The sequence below is a fragment of the Dreissena polymorpha genome, chromosome 14 (genome assembly GCF_020536995.1).
Source record: "Dreissena polymorpha isolate Duluth1 chromosome 14, UMN_Dpol_1.0, whole genome shotgun sequence".
Lineage (NCBI taxonomy): Eukaryota > Metazoa > Mollusca > Bivalvia > Myida > Dreissenidae > Dreissena > Dreissena polymorpha.
The window spans coordinates 3,048,777-3,074,022 of NC_068368.1; the positions used below are offsets into that span (position 1 = coordinate 3,048,777).

The 25,246-nt window shown below is 37.0% G+C and overlaps 4 protein-coding genes across 5 annotated transcripts in view; 1 reads left to right on the top strand and 3 right to left on the bottom strand.

Annotated features, from left to right (window-relative positions):
- LOC127858756 (beta-1,3-galactosyl-O-glycosyl-glycoprotein beta-1,6-N-acetylglucosaminyltransferase-like) overlaps positions 1-25,246 on the bottom strand; it is a 311,044-nt gene that overhangs the window by 160,929 nt on the left and 124,869 nt on the right. The gene's annotated exons all lie outside the window — the stretch shown is intronic.
- LOC127858757 (putative nuclease HARBI1) lies at positions 4,278-7,213 on the top strand. 2 transcript variants are annotated; one of them, XM_052396032.1, is made up of 4 exons: positions 4,278-4,365; positions 5,630-5,731; positions 5,870-6,054; positions 6,934-7,213. In XM_052396032.1, exons 1-4 carry the CDS (start codon positions 4,329-4,331, stop codon positions 7,126-7,128), a joined length of 519 nt encoding a protein of 172 aa, XP_052251992.1. In that variant the 5' UTR covers positions 4,278-4,328; the 3' UTR covers positions 7,129-7,213. The 2 variants fall into 2 exon arrangements, with proteins under 2 accessions (XP_052251992.1, XP_052251991.1); XM_052396031.1 differs by having other exon boundaries at positions 4,292-4,988.
- On the bottom strand, positions 7,341-10,868 carry LOC127858762 (uncharacterized). The gene is made up of 5 exons (XM_052396039.1): positions 10,357-10,868; positions 10,060-10,122; positions 9,696-9,740; positions 7,978-8,023; positions 7,341-7,518 (listed from the first exon to the last, which is right to left on the bottom strand). The coding sequence occupies exons 1-5, from the start codon at positions 10,376-10,378 to the stop codon at positions 7,341-7,343; spliced, it is 354 nt and encodes a 117-aa protein (XP_052251999.1). The 5' UTR covers positions 10,379-10,868.
- Positions 21,023-23,516, bottom strand: LOC127858761 (uncharacterized). Its single transcript, XM_052396038.1, has 4 exons — positions 23,366-23,516; positions 22,633-22,908; positions 21,852-21,977; positions 21,023-21,297 (listed from the first exon to the last, which is right to left on the bottom strand). The coding sequence occupies exons 1-4, from the start codon at positions 23,423-23,425 to the stop codon at positions 21,232-21,234; spliced, it is 528 nt and encodes a 175-aa protein (XP_052251998.1). The 5' UTR covers positions 23,426-23,516; the 3' UTR covers positions 21,023-21,231.

A 25,246-nucleotide genomic window follows, 5' to 3' on the forward strand; every position in this document is an offset into this window, starting at 1 on the left:
ACTTGCCAGGTACAGGACCCTCATGATAGTTAGAAAGTATATAAAGTTTGAAAGCAACAGCCTTAATACTTCAGAAGTAAAGTTGATCTGAACACAAAATTTAACAAAATATTCAAAGTTAATAAGTCAAAAAAGGGCCATAATTCCATTAAAATACCTACCAGAGTTATGCAACTTGTCCTGCACAGCCCCCTCATAATAGTTAGTAAGTGATTCAAGTATGAATGCAATAGCTTTGCTACTTTAGGAATTACGTGGACCTTAACACAAAACTTAACCAAATGCTCAATTTTCTAAGTATAAAAAGGACACATAATTATGTCAAAACGCCAACCAGAGTTATCTAACTTTGCCTGCCCAGTCCCCTTATGATAGTTAGTAAGTGTGCCATGTTTAAATGCAAAAGCTTCGATACTTTATAAAAAAAGTGGACCTTAACACAAAACTTAACCTAAACACAAAACTTAAACGGAGGCCGAAGCTCAGGTGATGACAATAGCTCATATTTTTTTTAAAGATGACCTAAAAAGGGCATAAGTGATAATGAAGAAACATTCTACAGGAAAAGTTAAGAAGCTGCATTCCTACACTGATCTGCTTTCCTAAACACAGGACATAAAATATAAATGGCTTTTCAACAACATGGGAATCCAGTTCCAAGCCACATACTGCATCAGTTCAATGAGAAAATATCCATAAGTCAGTAGTAAACCCATAATTGTTATTGCCTCTTTTAAGGTTGTTCATGTGCACACATCCACAATTCTTATTCTTTACCCACATTTTCAAATCTTTAATTCCCAAATGTGGTAATGGATTAAAAGGAATTTTAAGCAATGTAATCAATGGTTTAATGGTTGTATCCGTCATAGTATGACATTTGTCAAGTTTTTATTACTTACATGTACTAAAATACCTGTACATTGCTATACTCAGTTATTATCAAGTAAATAAAATTGCTATAAATTGTGAAACTGTTTTATACATGTAATTATTGAGTTCATGTTTATCTCCTTTTTTGCATTATACTGTGTTTGTATTTTATTGAGCATATTTAAAACATATATGTTATTCTTTTGCATTTGAATTTTGCGTGATAGTTTAAGTGACTAAAACGAATTAAAATGATGTCCATTCATAAGGTTGATGTCTTTTTATTTATGTAAAAACAAAGATTATTTTCAACACATTTGCATGTTGATTTTAATGATAAAGTAAAGCAAATACAATAAAAGCAAATACAATCATTTGTCCCATCTCCTTTGAAGCCCTGCTGGGATTTGAACCCCGAACTCGTCCCTCTGGCAAGGAAAGTATTCTATCTTGAAATACATGTTAGATGAAAATTAGCATTTTTAAGACTATAAACCTTAAAAAATATTGTATCTGTGGTAAAATGTCAAACTTTTCTTAAGATATTTTTCACTGGATCTTTCTTACATAACACACATTTTTGAATCTGCAATACATTACATCTTAACTTCAGTTTTTTCAATTGTTCCTGTATTTTCAAGTAGTATTGTGCTTATCTTTATTGAATGGTATCTCCTAAACACAGGTGTTTACTACTGTTATTAAAATCTAACAAGATAGTATGGTTTTGTTGTTAATATCCCAGAAATATGCCACCATTTTAAGGGACTTGTTCTCATGTTTTTGTTTTTCAATATTGTCAATTTTGTTTGACTACCACCATTGAAATATCTAAATACTTAAACACCAATATAATTACAGGAATCTAATAAAAAAACAAATAGTTTTATTTTCTCCCAGTCTGCAAACAGTAATGATTAAAAATACACATTTGCTACTATCAAACCATTCAGTACAAGTACAACATAATTAAATAGTTGAAGTGTGGAATGTTCTGTTTTACATGTAGATCAGATGACTATAAATGAAGGGGTCAAAGGTTGACCGTTTGATACAATTACAGGTGGTGGTAATGTTTGAACTCATCTTTGTAATTTCAGTAATGCTCATCTGAAACTGGAGTGTTGATAACTACTAATGCTCATGTGGTAATTGTCGGCTCAGGTACAACATTTTAGTACCCCGTGTACACTTAGGTATACTACAAAGTACCCGGGGTATGGAAAATATACTAAAAAGTACCCCCCCCCCCGATCATGGCAAGTTGCCTTTAACTGTATTTAACTAAGCCGGTTAAATTGTAGTCTACTTCAGAGTACCCCGGGTACTATCAAGTGAAGTACATGTATATGTAGCACCTGAACCGACAACAACCAGAGCCTGATCATATTGTAATAAAGAGGATATTTGATGATCTAAAATATGCCGTTCTTCACAGGCAGTCTTTACGGTAATATATTTAAATCACTAGCTTGAGAGTACTTTTTGCTTTTTGTCCAGTGGGTTCACATTTATTATGTAAAAGGTAAAAATTAGGTGTGTATGGATGGATTTTTTTTCCATCCCATCATCAGACGTGCATTGTCGAAATAAACCACTGTGGAATAAATTTTCCTCTATTTCGGCAGTGCTGAAATATAGCTGTCACGCGCGGCGGAGAATGGTCATATTACTCGGAATCAACTATACAGTAATCATTTTTAGTAAAATCGAATCAGATTCAACAAAACAAACAGTTGATTCCAAGATGTAATATATTTTTAACACACAATGCAACTCAAAAAGCAAATAAACATTATTTAAAAAAATTAAGTGCGCGTACTCGTGACGTCATTATTAACACGTCATACGACACAATGCATGTTTTTTCACGCTAAAGCTGCAGTTGTTTAGTGTGTTTTTTTTATTATTTCTTAAAATTCGGGGACGTAGAGGTATGATAAACAGAAAAACAGGTTAGTTACTGATCTTTTTGTAATGTATTAGGCTCGACATGATTAAAATAATGAAACAAAGTTTGCTTAAAATAACTTTGGGATTTTCCGTGTAGTTCGATTTTCCTATTCTATTTTTAAAGAAATAATATTCGACTAAGAAAATTGATGGGAAAAATCGAATACTAGATCGGTGCCGAATAAAGCAAAATTTAATTTGCTCGGCACGAAAATCTGAAAAACAGAAAAACAGGTTAGTTACTGATCTTTTTGTAATGTATTAGGCTCGACATGATTAAAATAATGAAACAAAGTTTGCTTAAAATAACTTTGGGATTTTCCGTGTAGTTCGATTTTCCTATTCTATTTTTAAAGAAATAATATTCGACTAAGAAAATTGATGGGAAAAATCGAATACTAGATCGGTGCCGAATAAAGCAAAATTTATTTTGCTCGGCACGAAAATCTGAACCACTCGCCAAGGCTCGTGGTTCAGATTTTCTAAGCCTCGCAAAATAAAGTTTACTTTATTCGGCACCGACCTAGTATTCTCTATATGCATGGGTAATACAGTAATAATTATAAAGTCTACATGCTAAAATATATTTATTTTTAACACAAACCTACTGGTCCGTATGAATAATGTTCAAGAGCCTTCTACTACTAATCATAATGTTAGAACTTAAACCATACTAAAATTACTATCAGATTGGATCACAAATTAACATTCTAAACATGAATTTAAAAATGTAAAATGTTAAAAAATTATTTTCCCGTATACTGTACAACTCCCCTTATTTGTTCGGTAAATACAACAGAACGGACCGTCCCCCCTCTGTAAATACACATTCGCCGTCGAAGCACTCTATTTGTTTATTTGTTTACATTTGTGAAGTGCGCGGAATGATTCCATATGCGTAGATGGACAAAAAATAGTTTCAATGAGATGCATTAATACTTCCAAGTTTTTGCCCGATGAATCGTAAATGTATAAGTCATATTTCTTAATTTAATGCATGCGATCTTAAATATCCAATCAACTATACATTGGATGCGTTTGTTCGGTTTTACCTTAATTTTAGGCAAAATGGAATGCTGAGCCTTTCGCAGAGGTGTATGTGAGAGCAAGGAACGACATCTCTGCGTGGAGATTGGACATACGCGGTGGATTAGTTTTTCGCAACTATGTTTTGACTGTAACGCCGGTTGCGCAATAAGTTGATGCTTTTTTCGGATATTCGAATCCAAACGGGATGCCTATTCAATAAGAGAATGATACAAAGAAATAAAGTATTATGATGTTAAGAAAATTGATAAATAATTTTTAGCCACTGAATAACACATTAAGATTCGAAAATCATTCCTACGGCTACAAAAACATTTTTATCGCGTGTTTGTAACAACAAGCAAGAATCTCATTACGGAAAACAACTTTTATGCAGTGTTGTTTGAGATAATTAACTGCATAGACTATCTGGACCCAGTTGTTCGAAACCTGGGTAAATTTTAACCCTGGGATAAATGTCGGATAACTTTAACCCAGGGTTAATTTTTTGGGGTAAGTGTTGTTGCATCATTTTGGTCAAATTTATCCAGCGTTTTGTCTGGATAAATTTAGCCCTGGTCTAAAGGTTGGTTAAAATTTATCCATTTAAACAAACAAAATGGCCGAATTTTATCTGTATCGGAATGCAGGCAAGAATCGACAACATTCTTTGAATGTTGATTTAAATGATGAAGAAATGCGCAGTCGATATAGATTTTCAAATGAAAATATTGATAGAATTTGTGACTTAATAGGCGGAAACATCGAAAGATCGACACAGCGTTCAAACGCACTTTCTGTCAAACTACAGGTTTTAATTACATTACGGTACCTGGCGTCCGGCAATTTTATGCAGACCGTGGGGGACACTTTCTGCGTCGATAAAGGTACTGTTTCCAGAGTGGTAAAGTCCGTTGTCAGCCAGTTGTGTTCCCTCAAAAATCGGTTTATCACATTTCCAACGACAGCTGAAGTTGTACGCAGGGAACAAAACGCATTTTACAATATGCATGGTTTTCCCTGCGTTATAGGGTGCATTGATGGCACACATGTCCGCATACTGTCTCCAGGCTCCCCTGCTGTTAACCGGAAAAACTTCCATAGCATCAATGTGCAAGTGACATGTGACAGCCGAGGTAAGAATCTGGGACAGTTTTGTTCAACACATCTATAAATAGAATTTGAGGCCCGTCCACAAAGTCTGTGATTACTTTCCCTAATAACGTGACATCGTTGACAAATGTTTTTTAAGTGGGCAATGCTATTCGATTTACACCGTTCATTTTTATAAAAATTCCTCTTGTTGCTGTATTTAATCTCCAACCCATGCTACGATCGACGTTTTAACTGATAAATGAATAAATTTAACAAATGTACAAAAATAGTTAGCACACATAAGAGCGATTTAATTGACTTCAATATCTTCTATGCTGTTTACATACCATGCTCGCCTTTACGTTTACAAATGCCAGTTTCGAAATGATTCGTTTTTTTTACACTCATGCTCGCGTGAAAGGTTAATGATACACGTTTTCATTCGCAATTGTTTTACAAAATCACGACAAATGTAAAGTACAATACAAAAAATACATAGTTGTTTGATTGATTTATAATCATAAAAGATTGGATATAACGGATACAAAATTAACGTTTTAAAACTATTATTTAATCTTTTCCCCAGAATATGCTGTCCTATTTATAGCTGGCGATGTTCAAATTATTTATCTTAAACGGCCGAGAAACACTAGCACATGTGTTGGTTTCTGCTATATTTAAGGTCTTATCACCAGCATCAATGCAGCATGGCCAGGAGCTGCACACGATGCCCATGTATTCAGAAGTTCAGCGATAGGAACGTACTTAGATCGGCATCACCGAAGTATGCGAGTAAACCCTTCATTTCACCCATTGTATACATAGTACTACGCTGACGTCTCTAGCTCGTAGCATGTGATTGTTAAAAAGCGATACTCGGTTTTGGGGATTGTTTCACCAATACATATATACCAATTTGCAGGTTTGGAAAATGGTGTTCTTCTTGGGGACAGTGGGTATCCCTGTCGCACGTTCCTGCTGACACCGTATTTAAACGCTACTAACGCTGTCCAAGAACGGTACAATGACAGTCACAGCAAGACACGATGCTGCATTGAGCGCCTCTTTGGTGTTTGGAAGAGACGCTTTCATATCCTTCACGCTGAGGTATGGGCGATTTGTAGTTTACTGTATGCTTACATATTTTATTCAATAAACATAATGGTACTGACGTTGACAACACCGTGTCCAGGGGCGGCCTCAGGATTTCTGGTTAAGAGAGGGGGGGGCGGGACATTGAAAGATTGGTTGAGGGTCCACGATTTTAGTGATTTTGAAGGCTTTGACAACAACTTCTCGACCATGTCACGCCCTATATACTGTCATCAAAGTACCTTTTTATTATGCCACACAAGTGCCGCCCCCCCCCCCCCGGAAGCTTCACGACTTTAGTGATTTTGAAGGCTTAGACTAGTTTAAATAGATGATTTAGATCTAATTTAGTTTGAAACTTCAAGTGAATTGATTTTACTTCGGCGATTTGAGGGGGGGGTGGGCGTACGCCGCGTCCGCCCCCCCCCCACCTAGGGCCACCTATGGTGTCACAGGTACAAAGGCGACGGAACCGTGCTTAATGGAGCCGGGCTCCAATAATTTAAGAAGTAGCTGTTATTTTTTTTATTCCTGTATGCACCGCGTTCTAATGACTCCGGCTAGCGTAGTAGTTTGTGTACGCGCTTCATCCATTAACTATCCCAGTTCGGCCTCCCGTTTCTGGCGCAAATGAGTTTTGCTGGTGGTCATACATTTTTTATACGTAACATATGATGAAAGTGCTGATTTAATATTAAAATTATATGTTATATGTAGAGACGTTATCTCAGGCTCACATAAACTAACTATATACTCATAAGTTATATTTCCTTTATGTGCAGAATGTGTGATGATGTATTACATCAAGTTTTAGTGAAAAACCATATTTTAAAAATTGTCAACGTATACTAGTCAATCGCAATTATCAATCTTATTTATGTTACATTCATCCAGATAAGACTGAAGCCGGAGAAATGCAGCAATGTGATAATAGCGTGTGCTGTTCTTCACAATCTTGCCAAACTGTGGGGTGAGCCGGAAGTACTTCCCGAGGACGAACTGCGTTACGTGGAAACCCCGGCATACATCGGACACCAGGATGGTCGTGGTATACGAGACCATATCGCCAATAACTATTTTGCTCGCTGAAATATGCACGTGCATAGAAAGCAAACATGGGAAAAAGGAAAAAAAACAATATAAAGTGGAATTAACATTTATTTATGTATGTTTTATTTACTATTTTATTTAAACCAAAAAGTTCAACAGTTAACCATGTGTGTGACAGTGGTTAATTAACATATTTTGCACATAAAAAGAATTAACCGTCGCATAATGCATACTAGTTCATTAAAAGCGAACTATTGTTCATTGTCCATCATCTTTCTGGTCTGCGCTAGTGCATTAGTCAGGTTGCGGTAGAACTCCCCCTGGTTCTTCACCATTTCCATCTTCGCTGCAATCAGTTTCATTTTTTCATCATGCAGCCTCAACTTACTTACAAAGTACTGCTTCTGTAATGTCTTTAGGTAATCGCTCCTGTAAAATAAATGCATTAAAAGATTCCACAAACCCGACCGACTGTAATTTTGTGCCGATCATTTGGCCATTTGAATTTAAATTTTTCAGCCAAAAACTAACTGTTTCAAAGCAATGTGTTAAAGTAAATTACTTTATTATAATTAAGATTGTGCCATTTCAGAATTGTATGGAAATGTCGCCCTATCAACCCTTCATTTTTGGAGATGTTAGTGGAAACAAACAACAACATATTTTAAAGAATAAATATGTTGTTTTTTTGCAGACATCTTCGTATTGGTTTTTAGCCACAATAAGTTTTCTGCAGCAAGAATAATGGTGTTATAGAAAGAGACACAATTCTGTCCTGCGGCTTAATTTGTTTTGACATATTTCGTCGAATTCGACTTTTAAATTGATTGGTAATCTCTATACCAGACAAGTGGGCTGAATGCATCTGAATATTCTAATCATAAATACCTTTTCGATTTTTTCTTTGCATCCCCTTGCTTGCTGGAACACGGATCTTAACGAGAAAAAACACAAAAAAAGTGTTTAATATTGAGGTTATCACTAAACCTATATGCTAGCATTATCAACAAGCCTATCGTCATGACTATATTCACAACATTTCCTACTACTACTACTACTACTACTACTTCCACTACTACTACTACTACTTATAGTACTACTACTACTTTAACTACTACTACTACTGTAACTACTACTACTGCTGCTGCTGCTGCTTCGGCTACTACTTACTACTACTTATACTATTACTACTACTACTACTACTACTACTACTACTACTACTTCTACTACTACTACTACTACTACTACTGCTACTGCTACTACTACTACTACTACTACTACTACTACTACTACTAATACTACTTCTACTACTAGTATTACTACTTCTACTACTACTACTACTTCTACTACTACTACTACTACTACTACTACTACTACTACTACTACTACTGCTACTACTACTACTACTACAACAACAACTACTACTACTACTACTCCTACTTCTACTACTACTATTACTACTACTACTACTACTACTACTTCTACTACTACTACTACTACTACTACTACTACTACTACTACTACTACTACTACTACTACTACTACTACTACTACTACTTCTACTACTACAACTACTACTACTTCTACTAGTACTATTTGTACTACTGCAACTGCCACTACTACTATTTCTACTAATATTATACTACAACTTGCTAATAAGGGATCTTGAAAAGTAACATAACACTTTCCAAAATCATATTTAATCGACGCAAAAAAGTGTTACCGTATGTGGAGCCATCGCGCTCGTTCGTCCTGGTTCTGCTGTTGTCGGATGAGACCTGCGAAGTCTTCTGCACTTTTTCTTTCTCTGAAATACACAATAATTCAATAAAATGTTATTGAACAGCATTGCCAATAACACGAAGAAATCATATCAGGCATTCTTAGTAATCTAAGGTTTGTTGAACGCACAAACGGATGGGCAAGATGAATATTTTCATCCTCATTGATAGAGTTATCACCATATATGTAATGCATACGACGACTACTTTAAATGCGTTTGTTCTGTTTACGTGGGAAAATGCAGATTTGTGTCCTTGAAACTATGTTTTTATATAAATTTATTTCAAACTTGCCCGTCATTTGATCAACGGATTCACAACTCACTGTATGAGACTTTTCAATCGCTGGAATAAACGATGACCGTGAAATATTAAACATAATACAATCAAGTGCTTTCAACAAGAAACGAACACATGCTAACATCATCTACAGCAGAAGTTGATAAAAGGCAGTTACAAAGACTGTTCTAGATTCGCATACAAAAAACAACAACACACTACAACATTTCAGCTGTGAATGCACATGGCTAGTTTAGAGATATATTTTCAGCGTTCATTTAACACGGTCGAAAGAAAGCGTTGACGCGAGCTTAACCAGCATGTGCATGTTTGAATCGACATGTACGCAGTTAATCTGGAGGTCAGTAATTGATACTTAATAAGCGCTGATGTAGATTAAATATAAGTTATTTTATTAAATGTTAACCACTACACCTGTCTGTTCATTACACGCAATAAGTAATAATTTCAATGTTAACTTTATTTTCAGTGTTTTGTAGATTATGTGTTTTAATAAAGCCATCATATTTATATGATGATACTCACTTGTCTCTTCCAAGTTCTTTGCGACTGTATTTGACTTCGACTGCTCTAAAACACAACAAAATGTAACATTCACTCTTCACAATTTTACAGGCAATTTCATGTTATTTAAATTTATGTCATAATGCATGATATTGAATAGATGGTGATTTGTGGAAAAAAACACTTGCATATATTGCTTATTTAAATCAGAAAACAGAGCGTGCGACAATGTGAGCATATGCAAGAACGACGAATCATTAATACCACAGTATCTATGAATATCTTATAAATGGAACAATAAGCGAGTGGAAAGAATAAGATGGTACGCAAAGCAGACAAAACAATAATCTGACCAAACACAAACAGTAACATAATAGAAAAATACCATTGACGGTGTCTTCGCCTGTTTGTTCCAGGATGAAGTCGAGGATAAATTCTCCAGTTACCCCTGAAGAATCCGAAATTATTTTGTTAACCACACCAAGTTAATCAGACGAGCATGATTGCACGTTCATTATAACAGTTATAGTATTGTTCATTTTTTTAGAAGTCTTTTAGTCTTAAACACACAATCATACAATGTGAATTGGCATTTTATACAAGAAATACTACAGTATTTGTATTCGTGCTAAAACCTGAAAGTAGTAGGAAAATATGGCATATTGCTGCCTATGAGCCTTACCAGTCTGTGTATGGTTGAGCATTTCACCGTCCTGAAAGACTGGAAATAATATAAAAGAAAAATTATTTGATGCACTTAGATCTGTAACGACGTATATTACAGGAATTTCAATTTAATTTAACAAAAACGTGGATAGTGCTCGTCAGAGTTCATAATTGAAATACGGGCCTCATGTAACTTTAATGCGTCATCTACTTCCAATAATATGACGTAATTTATTGTAATTTTTTTCATTGGTCCGTTCTATTCGGCATAATCGATATGTCATTTAAAGTGAATGTGTGAGACGAATTCAATTCTTGTACAACTGGCTAGATCGTTGGATTAACCTGTGCTGAAAATAACGTGTATACATAGTTTGTTAAGCGAGATAATTTATGCAACACTGTATTCATGACAAGATGCAGTGTTTCAATGTTATTTTGCTATCAACGACAACACATAGATTGGGATTAATAGAAAGTTTAGTGTCACTAGTGTGTGGTGGATAGAATAAAAATTCGTGTTGTTAGAAGAAAAAATAATAGTGATCGAGTGTAAACATTGATTGAGTACTCTGCGATGTAGATCTAGTTCGCAGTGAAAAAAAAAGAAACGTGCTGAAAGAAAATTACATCGGCAGTGGAAACGAGTAAATCAATACAGTGGTTCATTTTTTTTTTGGATTTACTGTAAATACGATGAGGTATGTTATTTTTAGTTGAAATTACTCAACGCTCAGATTTAAAAACCATTTCAATAATTATTAAATGCTTAAGGAGTCTGTTTAGTACATGCTTCCGTGTTTTAATGTGTATTGTTTAAATGTTTGTACAAAATAATCGTAGCGGCTTACTGAAGGTTTCGAGGTCTGCCGCACCTGGGATCCCGGAAAACCCAGCAGTGTTCTTGTACATCTCTATAATTCTAGAGGATGTGGCCGGCGGGTCACTTGGGGGTCTTCCGCCACCCGTTTTCGCGGACTCCTTCTTGTACTCGCTAAATTCTTTTTTAGCCTTTTTCACCATTTGACGCCACTTTTCTTTTATTTCTATCCCAGATCGGAAGTGGTTTCCAACCGAATTTACTTTATCGGCGATTTGTTGCCAACATTGTTTTAGTTTTGCTTGAGTCACCTTATCGGAAAAATTACTTTCCAATAAGGGACGGTTCTCGGCGAACTCCTCCTCCAAAACTGAAAGTTCAGAGGCCGTATAATTTGGTCCTCTTTTTCTCTTTTTCGCTGCCGTATCCATATTAATAGAATTTGACGTCTGGCTTGACGACATGTCGGCCATTTTGCGCAAATTTACAATGGATTATAGGATATATGTAAAAGTTAACCAGTGGATAAATTTACCCAACATGGATAGTTATCAAGCCTGGGTAAATATTTCCAGCAACGCATTTATCCAGCCTAGTTAGTTACCCAGCTTGGATAACTTTAACCGGCGGTTAGCGCTATCCAAGGGGATAAAATAACCTAGTGTACGAACAACTGGGTCCAGCTGCCAATTGTATAAACGATGGTTTAAATTAACTGTGGTAATCTGATTACCGCAGTTATTTACATGGTTAGGTTACCACCGTTTATTTTCATTTGTATAAACGATGGTTACTGCGCGGTTACCTAATCACTGAAATTTGTAAATTTACCGCAGTAAAATTACCAACAATGCAATACTAAACATGACGTCATTTTCGCGCAAATTGTCAATTTTACAGACGACGTTTTGAAAAAATGGACTCTGCAAAACGGGCTAAAGCATTTAGCGAAAGAGAAATTGATGTTATAACGGATTTCATGAAAACAAACATTCATAAGCTTAGAGCGAACCATGGCTCGGGCGGTCCGGGCATGGTTGCTCGAGTAAGAGATATTTGGAGTGAACTATTAGCGGGGGTAAATGCTTGCGGCAACGGCTCCAGGAGTCTCCAACAAGTGAAAGAAAAGTGGAGAAATGTGGTAAATATAGAATTAGTATGTCTTTTATTATAAATTTACATAAAATAGACGAAATTCCATTTAACGAGTGAAAGTGATTAAACTGTTGACAAAATTAAGGAGGCATATATATTTTGCCCGAGAGTGGCTCGAACCCTCGACTGCCTTAGTTAAAACACGTTGTTTTTTTACAATTCATAGATAAACAATTCACCTAGAAATGCCAGAATATATAAGAATTTTAATAGGCAAAATGAAATGTATCCATTTGCTATATTTATTTTAGGCAAAAAACGCGAAATCCGAGGTTTCGAGAGAGCGAAACCATGCTACGGGGGGAGGACCGCCACTGCTCGAGATGTCACAAACCTCGCAGGCGGTGGCGAGTCTATTCGCCACCTCGGCCTCGTTTCACGGCATCGTGGAGGACGCAGATACCGTCATCGGTTTGTTCAATATTGTTTTAAGATAAAAGTTATACACATGAAAGATATTTCAGATATTTCATCTTCATACATCAATATGTTTAACATACCCAAATATAATCAATACCAGTATGAAAAATAATCGAATAAATTTAACGATTTCGTTTCTTACCTTGTGCTATTAATTATCCATTGAAGATTGTCACTAAAACATTAGATCCTTTCCAATCATTTTCGAAACAAAATCAGTTACACTCTTAACACATTCACGCATTAATCTAAATTAAATCCAAATCGTTGTAGCGGTAACTCCTCCATCGCCGAATTTCCAGGGGCTGCCCATGATGGATTTTCTTACCGACATGGACATCCCAGATCCCTTCGGTGTTGCGGAAACCGGTGAGGACAGTAAGTAAATACACTTAAAAGCTCAATGCTTTAACGTTCAAGCACCGAAATTCGATTGTCCACTTCAACATCCACACACTGAATGACGTTGACTTTACACAGCGACTGTCCCAAAAAATGTTTGGGTGAACTCAATTGTTATGCTTTTGACATGTGCTTTGTGTAAAGAAAAAAGTTGTTCCTTTGAATTATATCAAAGGTGCACAAATATTCACCACTTAAACGTTTGATGCATACATATGTTTCAAAATGCGGTTTTGATAAGTTCCATGCTATTCATATGAATGTGTGTATTTTATTCTTCGCAAAATTTACCCGCGTTTTAATGAGCGATTCCAAAAAGACACCGTCTTGTTGCAATGTGTAGGGGTCCAATGAGGGGAAACTATCAGAATCAGAATTACTAAAATCTACAAAGCAATACATTCTATGTACGAAATATTTTTTTTTTATTTGTAAATTTTAACAGTGCTAATATTATTTATTGAAATGAATTGTATACATTATGAAATGTAATGCTACTATTACAAATACTTATAGCAGTACCAATAACATTACAAGTGCTACCTACCACTACCACTACAACTACTATGCTAGTGTTACTTCTAGTGCTACTACTTCTACAACCACTGCCACTTCTAGTGCTAAGTACTAATACTACTGCTACTGCTACTACTAATACTTACGAAACTACTACTTTTACTACTACTACTACTACCACGTGCACCACCACCACTACCACCACCACATTTTCTTCTTTATTCCTCTTTTATTCAGTTAAATAACTTAAAATAATAATATATTCGAATATTTGTTGTTCAATTCTAGCAACATCTGTTCCATCAGCCTCAACAGCCAGTGACAGAAGCAGAAAGAGGTATTAATTGGAATATGTAAACTTGATTACTATAATTATTGATAAATCAAGACTATTCTTTTTGTTAGATTATTATTTTAATTGGCAAGTTCATGAAATGTTAATGCTTGATATCATTATGTATTTGTTTAACCTTCAATTTCATAAAAAAGAATTCTACATTAAAATGTACGATCAATTACTTGTTCTTAGTGACATACTTTTTGAACATTGTGTTTTTTACATATTTTTTTAACATTGTTCTTTAAGGACTCTCAAAGATGCCCAACTAGAGGCCCTTGAAAGCCAGGCAGAGATGAGCAGGGCGGGGCAGAATGTTTTAGGAAAGTGGCCCGTCTTGCAGACTTTCTTATTGCCAAAATAGAAAAAAAAATATTGTTAATGTTATTTTACTGTTTCTTTCGCTCATTGATTTGTTAATAACAACAACAGTTAATACAATATTCGGAAACTCAACAATCGTACACACAAGGATGCGTACGCAATTCCAATGATCGATGACACACTCCATCTTCTTTCTGGCTCACACTATTTCACGAACCTCGACTTGAAAGCGGGATATTGGCAAGTGGAGTTGGCGGAGGGTGATCAAGAGAAGACTGCATCCCAGGTCGGAAATCTGGGCTTCTTTGAGTGCAACCGTATGCCATTTGCTCTATGCAATGTCCCGGCGACCTTTCAAAGGTTGATGGAGCGTTGCATGGGCGAAATGAATCTCAAAGAATGCCTCATATATCTTGACGACATTATTATGTTCTCCTCGTCATTGGCGCAACATTTGAAACGCCTTGAAGCTGTGTTCAGTCGACTCAATGCCCATAATTTGAAGCTTAAGGGTTCAAAGTGTGAGTTCCTGCAAAGCGAAGTCACCTACCTAGGGCTCGTTGTGTCCGAGGACGGCATCAAGACCGATCCATCCAAGATAGATGCGGTTCGCAAATGGCCTGTCCCAACTAGTGTTAAGGAGGTAAGGAGTTTCCTTGGATTCGCCGGCTATTTCCGTAAATTTTCCCAGGGTTTGCCAGTATCGCACGGCCCCTCAATGACTTGCTTGGTGGACCAATGACTGAGAAACAGAAACCATCACCTAAAGTTCCAATTGTGTCGGGAGAGAAGCAACAGTCTGCGTTTGAGACCATCATTGAGAAGCTCACCTCAGCACCAGTATTGGCATACGCGGTTTACTCCAAGGATTTCATATTGCATACTGATGCATCTATCTGTGGACTTGGAGCAGTCTCACTACAGAAGCAGGAGGACGGCACAGAGAGACCCACCCATGGCATACGCCAACAGGAGTCTCAAGCCCTCCGAACGGAACTACCATTCAAGTAGACTGAAATTCCTTGCACTTAAATGGGCAGTGACGAAGAAATTCTATGACTACTTGTATGCAGCGAAGTTCGAGGTGCTTACGGATAAAAATCCACTCACATACGTCAAGACGACTGCCAAACTCGATGCCACTGGTCACCGCTGGGAAGCTGCCTTAGCTCACTACAACTACGACATAAGCTATCGCAATGGTAGAAAGAACACTGATGATGATTCTTTGTCTCGTCAGAGGAGCAGCAGTGAAGACAAATCAGATGACTTCAAGCACGTTGATAGCGATGTGGTGAAGGCGATGCTCTGTGCCAGACATTGTTCTTCGCATTATGATATAGGTCCAGATGCCAGTGAGGCGGACGATGATGATGACGAAGCTGAAAATTTTCCTGTGGACGCCATTAAGACACATGCACTGACAACACAGGATTGGATCAAAGGGCAGGATGCGGATCCCACCATTTCGACAGTGAAGACTTGTGTTTTTCTGGGTACAATACTTAACCAGGTTCAGATGCAGAACTGCTCTTTAGAGGCTAGGAAATATCTCAGGAACTGGAAGCACCTGACTTTGAAGGATGCAGTGTTGTACCACATGACATCAATCCGAGGAGAACCAGTGGATCAAGTAGTCCTTCCAACATCTGCAAGAGGGATCATATTCAAGGCAATACATGATGGCATGGGACATCAAGGACGGGATAGGACGCTAAGCCTATTCAAGGAGCGGTTCTATTGGCCGGGTATGAACGCTAATATTGCGTTGTGGGTGAGTCGTTGTGACCGGTGCATTCGCCGCAAGGTGGCTCCGACTGTAGCGACTGGGTTTGGTGAACATCACGTCTTCGGCGCCGATTGAATTGGTGTCCATTGACTACCTATCGCTTGAGCCATCTAAGGGTGGGCATGAGAATGTACTAGTCATAATGGACCATTTCACACGTTTTGCTAAGGCCATACCCACCAAGAACCAGACAGCCTAAACCAGAGCCAAAGTCCTTTACGACCACTTCTTCATGCACTACGGTTTCCCCGTTAGACTTCACAGCGACAGAGGCCAACATTTTATGTTCAAAGTGATACAGAGGCTGTGCAAGATCACAGGGATTAAAAGGTCAAAGACGACATCTTACCATGCCCAAGGGAACGGTCATGTGGAGAGAAACAACCAGACTCTTCTGCAGATGCTTTGAATTCTTTCAGATGAGAAGAAGAAGGACTGGAAGTCATTCGTATCGAGCCTTGCCCACGCCTACAATGCGACGCGACACGACAGCACAGGCCACTCAACATTTCAACTCATGTTTGGTCGTCCACCTCGGTTGGCTTTAGATGCGTTCTTGGGGCTCAAACGACAGCACTGCAGCGGAACGTCACCTCATACTACATGCTGAAGTCGGAGAAGGTACTCTCGGAGGCATACAGTAAATACAACGATGCTGTACTCAGAAGTGGACATAAGGGCAAGAAGTACCATGATCGGAAAGTACGGGAATGTAAACTACTACCTGGCGATCGTGTACTTGTGAGAAAAGTCGGTCTGAAGGGAAAACACAGATTGGCTAACATCTGGGAAGAGATGCCCTATTTGATTCTCGCTCATCCGGATCAAGAACTTCCTGTCTTCGAAGTGCAGAAGGAAGATGGTCAACGAAGAAAACGGCTTCTACACCAAAACCATCTACCATTTATCAGTCTGCCAATTGAAAATATTGGAAGTGCTACGTCCAGCGAAGCAAATTCGAATATTGATTCAGATGAACAGATCATAGATTGCGATGACTCCGAAGCAGTTTCTGATAGTGACCATGCTTATTCTGATTCTTCTTCATCTGTGTCACGTGCACCGAGATACCATCCTCCACATAGAAGACAGCCTGGTGAAACAGGGTTATTACCGCGTAAGACATCACGACAGCGGAAACCAAGCAGAGAGATTACCTGTGGTGATTTTGTTGTTGGCCAGCAGAGAAGGTCAGTGACAGCAATAGGTGCAAGACACTGATGGTGCATTATATGTGATGATGTTTGGAGGAGATTACAACAGTACAGAACAGCACAGTCACTTTTGTTTTATTTGTATTACCATATTATTGAGCTGATTTCTGTCAGTGTTGTAACATTTACATTTTGCAATTGTAGTATGCACATTTGGACTTTTGTTTTATTTGTATTACCATATTATTGAGCTGATTTTGTCAGTGTTGTAACATTTACATTTTGCAATTGTTGTATGCAAATTTTGACTTTTGTTTGTGTTTGTGTACTGTATCTTATAGATAGTATCTTGCAGTATTGTCAAATGGAATAGCGCATTTCTAGCTTGTCCGTTTCAGTTTAGATTAGCATTGTACTATAGCGTTATGATATGCCGTTATGTTTTGTGATTGTTCATATGGAGTAATATACATGTAGCTGTAGTATTACAGCCACGCATTAGTTTGAGTGTAGCTATAGTATAGAGGTATATGTTTGTAGGCATTTGACAGTACTGTATTGTAATGACACCTGGATGTTAAGGTTTCATTTGATGTATGCAAATGTGATTATGTATTTTGCTATTTTCATATGATTATTATCTGAATGTGTATTTGATCATGTCAGTATAACGCTTTTTCTTGTGCACATTTATATATAGAAGTCGAGGACTTTGAACCCTTAAGCTTCAAATTATGGGCATTGAGTCGACTGAACACAGCTTCAAGACGTTCCAAATGTTGCGCAAATGACGAGGAGAAGATAAAAATGCCGTCAAGATATATGATAAATATATTACAGGTCGATAATTGAATCATTTATAAATAAAATGTATAAATGCTTGAAATGATTTTGTTTTACTTTACATCACCTAATATATTCAGTTCAGGTCCGTCTGTCACGTTCATCGTATTCGTAGATGTACGTAAGCGTAGGTAGACATATACAATATCAGGTAAACTAACATCTATATTTATCTTCACCTGTCCACCTGTCCACTCTCCTTTGTTATGCTAATTCCCCTCTAGCGCTGACCAAGCGTATGTTTATAACATCAATCGTTGATGTTATGCCTTGTTGATGTTGTATACGTACGATGAACGGAATTCTTGATTTCCATAAATATATAGTATTTAAATATATATTTGCAATTTATTGTATTTTACCTGCCGTCAGACCAGCCTAAAAGAACCAAGTACTGTAACATTAGGTTTGTCATCCGTCTTGTATTGGGTGTTGATTCGTTGAAATGAAAGGACAGAGCATTTAGGTTTGTCATCCGTCTTGTATATTGGGTTTTGATGCGTTGAAATGAAAGGACAGAGCGATTAGGTTTGTCATCCATCTTGTGTATTGGGTGTTGATCCGTTGAAATAAAAGGACTTGTCCACATGCTAAAACGTTGCTCTTTAATGTTGGAATCGAAATGATGACATCTGTATCACTAAGTTGAGCGCTTAAATATTTACTCAAGTGCAACTCTTAAGTTATAGTCATTAACAAAACTATCTTAAAAACTAATGGATAACCTGGCGTGTGAGTTCTACCTTTACATACAGTATGATTATATGAAATACATTACAAAGTTTTGAAACCATTAATGCAATCTCTACGAACACTCGTTTCGTCAATAAATAGTAGTATCATGATCTCTTGTGTTATCCTTGTTGCGTCTTTATATTGGTTTTGTTATAGTAGCAAGAAAACATGTAATGTGGCTATAAATAGATCAGGGGGAAATAAAACTACTGCTGATCAATAGGTATACGTGGTGCAGGATCAACGGGGTTCACATAAGGTTTGCACACGGGCTGAACAGAGTGTAAACACTTTATTTTTGCAAATATATAAGGTTATTGAAATACTTTCACAAAATTCGTTAGTGCAGTTTATGTCAATATCTTAAGAATGAAGCATGAACCATTGAATACGTCTGAAATCGGTTGAATAAAGTAATTTTGATGTATTTCACGTGCCATAAGAAAACATAAAATGTCTTTTATGCACCAATTGAAATTCTTAAGAATGATTTTTAAAGGGACTGCAACCAGAGTGACGAAAAAAATAAAAGTTCTAAAATACCATCTTTTTTTACAATTGTTAGTTTATATTGATTACAATATCACGACTGGAATATAACATTACTTGAAAGAGTTGTTAAGTTTTAATATTTTCAGTATGTTCGGTAATAAAATTGTACTAGGAATGTGTACCAGGTAACTACCAGTTAACTATATATAACGCAAGTAGATTGATCATCATCGCAACGTGGTAAACCCAGAAGTTCAAATTGTGCAAGCATAGTGATTGTTTATATTATATTTATAATGATCAAGCTACTTGCGTTGTTTGTAGTGTGTATATCGTTATGTCACCTATTTTCGCGATGTACTTTCGATTTCACATAGAGAAATGTTATTATCGAAAGCAGTAATTACTATAGTATAAATGCAATCGAGCTAAAATAAATAGTTTAAAATAAACAGAAACTATACTTTAAACAACGACCAACCAATATAAAAAAGATTCCCGCAACCAACTTCTACTGAATTATCGCTAAAACCGATTATAAAAAGCAATCTAATATCAAACGCACATTAGTGTTCTATACCGATGTAAAGTACAGTGTCCGGTTACTAGGGTTACAAGTAATTCATTAACAATGCAGAGCTAGTAAACAGCGCTGTCTTTATGACTACATAATTCCCGAGTAAAATGTTTGATCTCAGATTTATATTTTGCTTATTTTCATCAATTATCGTATTGTATATTTTTATTTTAATGTGGTTTTAAAAACATGTTTTGTAAAGGAAATGTCCACCATGAAATTAAATTCGTCGTGTTTTACGTATACGATATCCCAACTAAATATTCATAAAATGGTGATTGCAAATATTTTATATATAATATAAACTAGATCTCATAATACAATTTGGTTATATTTTCTATATTTTCATTAAGTCTAAAAAGGAGCCTGTTGTTTTTTCCTAAGATATCTATTTAACAACCGTAGTATTCTAAACAGTGAAAACACACCTCGACAATTGCTTGTAGACAAACTCTCAATACATGTGAATGGCTTGTGTTTATTTGAAAATGCGATTTAAAAGCGATAACTTAATTTTAAAATAATGAATTGTGTCTAAGGTTATGTAATTGCGAATAACATCAAAGCGAATAACTTCAGCGCTTTGATTGTTCCTCTATATGTTATTTGTTTATAATTCTACATATTCCATGCTATAATAGCCCGTGTATATGTTTTTTGTAGCTGCTTATCCTGTTTTGACATTTCTGAATATCCAATGAAATGTGGAGAAAATACCCCGTCGGTTCTCAGAATAAATGAGTGGATCTTAGAAGATGCGTTTAGTGCTATGATTAATTTTATATTTGTTTACACATATAGAAGAGGATGAGTAGAGAATCTCATAATTATGACATGCTTCGTAACTATAGACTTAACTGTTCTTTCCTTTGAATACATGCATATGAACCTGTGCTAAAATTTTAAAGGAACACTATTTGTTGACATTATCGAGTAATTATGTTTGTCAATAAAATTAAAGTATTTTTATACTTCTATATTTAGAACATCTTGTAAATTACATGCAATAGTGTTGTAACTTAATTTGAGAGAAGATCGATCGATATTCTAGACATTTCTATATAATTTTAAAACGACAAGAATATTTCGGAAGGAATCATAGAATGGCATTTGTTAAACTTATTTTGTACTATGAATTTAAGTCCTTTTGGCGTTGTAATGACGTCTTACGAGAGTCTTTGCTTGAATTTCGATTGCCTTAACGAATGTTTATAGTGGTGTTAAAATACTGCATGGGTTTATAATTCTTCACTCGGTCCATGGATAGAGAGTGCAACATCTGACATCGGATGTGTCTGTGGTTCTTGAGCAGCACGTTCTTATTGCACTAGACGCACGGAACTACGGTGACGAACACTTTCCCGCCGGGAACCGGCGGCTCGTCTGGGTTGATCTGCGAATTTATAGATATACTACGCTTTACACATTTGTAGATCATCCGCATCCACATAATGCATGTGCGTTAAGTGTCGTCCCAGATTAGCCTGAGCAGTCCGCACTAGCTAATCGGGGACAAAATTGTCCGCTGTTATAATAGCTTTCGTTAATTTGCATATTTGCACTCATCTTAGTATTTCCAGCAAGTATCGTCTAGTTTAATGGTTGTTGCGCGAACTTGTATTGACGCATACGACGTGATGACGTGGATCAAACCATACAGTGTATGAATTAGCCACATGTAACGAGATTCAAAACTGTACATGCCAACTTATGAGGAATTTAAGAAGTTGTCATAGATTTTGATGATATTTTCAGACTATTGTTAGTCATGGTACGTCAAAATATATCGCACGTCATTACTTAAAATTTACACCGTAATGAAGAATAATGTAGTATTGTTAAAAGCATTTACCGAACAATAATTTTTAAACAACTATTGTATGATTTTTCGCAAAACTAATTTGCATTGGATTAATGGAACGAAAGTGAGTATTTCAATAATAATACCCAGAGGTCTCTATGGTTCTTCATGACAGGAAGTCGATCCAGCTCCTCATCCGTCCCTCCATACTTGTAGTGAAACTCTCGAATACGGTTCTCCAGGGTGTTGGGCGTCACGCTTCGACGGTCAAACTGCAACCAATCAAATACAATAGTGTTAAGCCGCGTGTGACACAGTATGAATAACAAGACTAATTGCATATTATTGTGATTGTATAAAAAGCTGTATGTTGCCAGTCACGACAACATACGCTTCTACGGTAAACTACATACCGTAGAATCGTATGTTGACCTGACTAAACACTCCATTATGTATTATTTACAGGTATGGAAGGAACGTGTTTTGGTAATTTCTTTTGGCCGTTTAAATAAACCAATTATTGAATAAGTTGCATACTTGTTCTTGAAGTGTTATTTGCAAAGAAATTACTGCAATGAGAAGTGGTTGAATATTAATATCGGTCACAGTTTGCCAATATATAATCGCGCCTTATCACCTTCAGCGCAGTAATATACACATGTACGTGTAAATAGTTCCGAGTGTAGCTCAATCTCATCACTGGCGTCACGATGGTAAATTCGAACATGATGGTTGCTTTATCTTAAGAAATGTTTTTATTTTTCACTGTACAAGTTTATCCGTAAAATATGCATACAACATTTCAATTATGTTTAAATTTCCCGTTATTAAGGAAAATAAGCAGCTATTAACTATATATCATCCAAATCTGGAAGGTTTTACAAGTTAGCGCATTGGTTAAGCACTGCGATGATTTGGGTTCCTAACCTGTAGTGTTTTATATGTATTGGTACTGGCGGCGCTTTTATACGTGGTTGGCCTCGTTAGAGCGCCTTTATACGTGGTTGGTCTCGTAAAAGCGCTTTTATACGTGGTTGGTCTTGTTGGGTGTAAGGTCGTCCGACTTCTGCAGCCAGTTTTGAAGGTCGCCGGGCGGGTGCTGGTGTACGCTGGATCGAACTTCTCGAAAAACTCATCTTCTTCGTGTATTACGTCACGAATCAGAGTCGTCATATCCGGTTCTGACATACTTTTGTCCAGCAACTTAACGGTTTCAAATAAGACGAATTTAGAAATGGATCAATCATTCAACAAATATGTTATCAAAACACGTGTGCAAGCTTCTTTTGATATCGAAAAAACATTCAAGAGCTACAATCGTCTTAGTATGGTGTATTCACAATAAAATGCCACTACATTGTAAATAACTAGGTTCTTGACCTGCTCAAGATTTTAAATGCAAGTTACAATACTCCAATCATATGGGGTTTTATATATTTAAGGTGAATTAACAGGAAAACACAATATGGCCATCGAAAAAAATGTTGCATTGATGTATTCCCAAGCATTTTATTTATCCTTTTCAACCTGAAATAAAATTATAACTCCTTAAATAGGTAACGATTTAGTTTTTCAATCTTTTAACAAAATCAAGAATTTTCATTTACATTTAAAAAACAGAATCTTTAAAGTGAATATATATTACACTCGTAGCACATACCGAGGTGTAATCCAGGTTCCTCGTGCTGAAAAGCACGCGCGGGTCTCGCCGATCCATCATCTTGGCGAAGTTACGCACAAGGCAATTACCATAGCGACGGTATCTAAGCACGTTGTATTCCTCGTCCAGCACGCGTTCTGCTTGGTTGGAAACGTCGACGTCATTTCAGAATGGCGTCACGGAAAACTAAACGTTTTTTTTGTCACGTTAGCATACTTGCATTTTGTTGAGATAAAATACAAAATGGTGATAACAATAGGACTAGTATCAGTTGTGTTAGTAATACTAGTTGCAGTAGTAGCAGCAAAAATAGTAGCTCATGTTAAAGTATTCGTCATTTAAAATGATTTGTTTCGCTAGAATCGCCAACAAATATGGAAGGAAGGTCGGCTAAACTTGGAAAATCATTTTCACCATTTTTAATGATATCCAATTTAATGAGAATACTCCGATTTTCGTAGAACAATTCCAAATCCCATGTTTAAATGTTTTCTAAAGTTTAGTTTAGCCAATTTTACTTGAAGTGAATAGCAGCGGGTGAAGCAAATGCTCGTAAACTGTACATTACTTTGTGATTTTATAAAAAGTTATCAAAATTAGTTTTCTTGAATAAAATTTATGATTGGCGCAATAATTAGGGTCAGTCGTATTGTATTAACAATCAGCTTTTAAGCCTCACCAAGCGATATCCATATGTGGAGTCCAGGTAACTGGATGTTACACCGGTATTCACACTCAAGTTGAAGCATCTTTCACGTACCCTCATTATCATTTCCTCGAGTTCTTTCTGACTAGACACGAAGGTTCCCTCCATGCGCAGTTTAACCATCAGCTCGCTCATAGGGTCGCGCAGCTGGTGCAGACTCAGCGGCTTCCGGCCATTCTTCACCGACGCCAGGCAGCCTCGCCTCACGTACTTTGGAGCCGGCGCTTAAAGAAGAGATCGAGTTCTGACTGAGAAACTGATGTAGGTCGACAGCATTGATATTATAGATATACTAGTAGCGCACTCAAATAATTAGAAATACATACATCTTCCCGCGTTTGATTGAGCATATTTGCTAAACCTAATGGAACGATGCACTATTCTGGTGGCAGGCAGACTTCCAAGAAGGTTCAATAGTTTAAATTTGTATTTCAAATTACCTTTTTGACCAACCATTATATATATAATTTATTTATCAAATGCTAAGCTTCCGGCGCCCAGCTTCAGTACCCCCAAACTCCTGCGTCCTCTCCCGGATGCTCTTCCTCAGTGCCGCCCGCTCCTTCATCAGCTCTTTGTACATGAGCGCCCGGGGATCGCTGTGTGGCGCTAGGGCCGCCTTGTCCTGCTTGAAGTACTCGAGCAGCTCCAACATGACCGACTCCCGCTGTCGCTGCCGCTCCACATTCAACGTAACGCTCACTGGGAGGTAAGAAGTTTAAGTCAAAGAACGCTAAGCACAAATTTACGACGTCACTCAATTTTCGATGCATTTTTTTAAGAACTAAAAATGGTGCCCCGAAATTATATTTGCGGGCATATACGGAAACATGATATTTTATAACGTTTCGGGTCACGAAAAATATAACTATCGGATATAATACCAAGCTAGTGTAGGCCCTTGGCATTTGATAGACATATACATTCCAATGGATAAGTCCGCAAGAGGTTATTGAAAATTGCATGAACCTGCTTCCGTCTTCTCTTTCGCCTCTTTCTCGGCCAGTGTATACAGCGTCTTGAAGAGCGGCACCTTGCCACTGAGGCTGGAGTCGAGGCGGTGCTGCATCTTCATCAGCACGTATGCCCATATCACGTGCGCCGCGTGCGAGTAGCGCTTGATCACCCTCCTGTAAATTAGACGGGAGAAGGAGGTTAAATATTTGAAAGAATAT

Excerpts from the sequence above, each read along its gene's own strand:
- LOC127858757 (XM_052396031.1), top strand. The coding sequence starts at position 4,472 with ATGGCCGAATTTTATCTGTATCGGAATGCAGGCAAGAATCGACAACAT. Across the intron at positions 5,732-5,869 it reads CTTAGATCGGCATCACCGAA|GTTTGGAAAATGGTGTTCTT; the intron begins GTATGCGAGTAA and ends ACCAATTTGCAG. Across the intron at positions 6,055-6,933 it reads TTCATATCCTTCACGCTGAG|ATAAGACTGAAGCCGGAGAA; the intron begins GTATGGGCGATT and ends ACATTCATCCAG.
- LOC127858762 (XM_052396039.1), bottom strand. The coding sequence starts at position 10,378 with ATGCTCAACCATACACAGACTG. Across the intron at positions 10,123-10,356 it reads GCTCAACCATACACAGACTG|GGGTAACTGGAGAATTTATC; the intron begins GTAAGGCTCATA and ends CGGATTCTTCAG. Across the intron at positions 9,741-10,059 it reads AGGCGAAGACACCGTCAATG|AGCAGTCGAAGTCAAATACA; the intron begins GTATTTTTCTAT and ends GTTGTGTTTTAG.
- LOC127858761 (XM_052396038.1), bottom strand. The coding sequence starts at position 23,425 with ATGATGGATCGGCGAGACCCGCGCGTGCTTTTCAGCACGAGGAACCTG. Across the intron at positions 21,978-22,632 it reads ATACATATAAAACACTACAG|TTTGACCGTCGAAGCGTGAC; the intron begins GTTAGGAACCCA and ends GATTGGTTGCAG. Across the intron at positions 21,298-21,851 it reads AGAACCATAGAGACCTCTGG|ATCAACCCAGACGAGCCGCC; the intron begins GTATTATTATTG and ends ATAAATTCGCAG.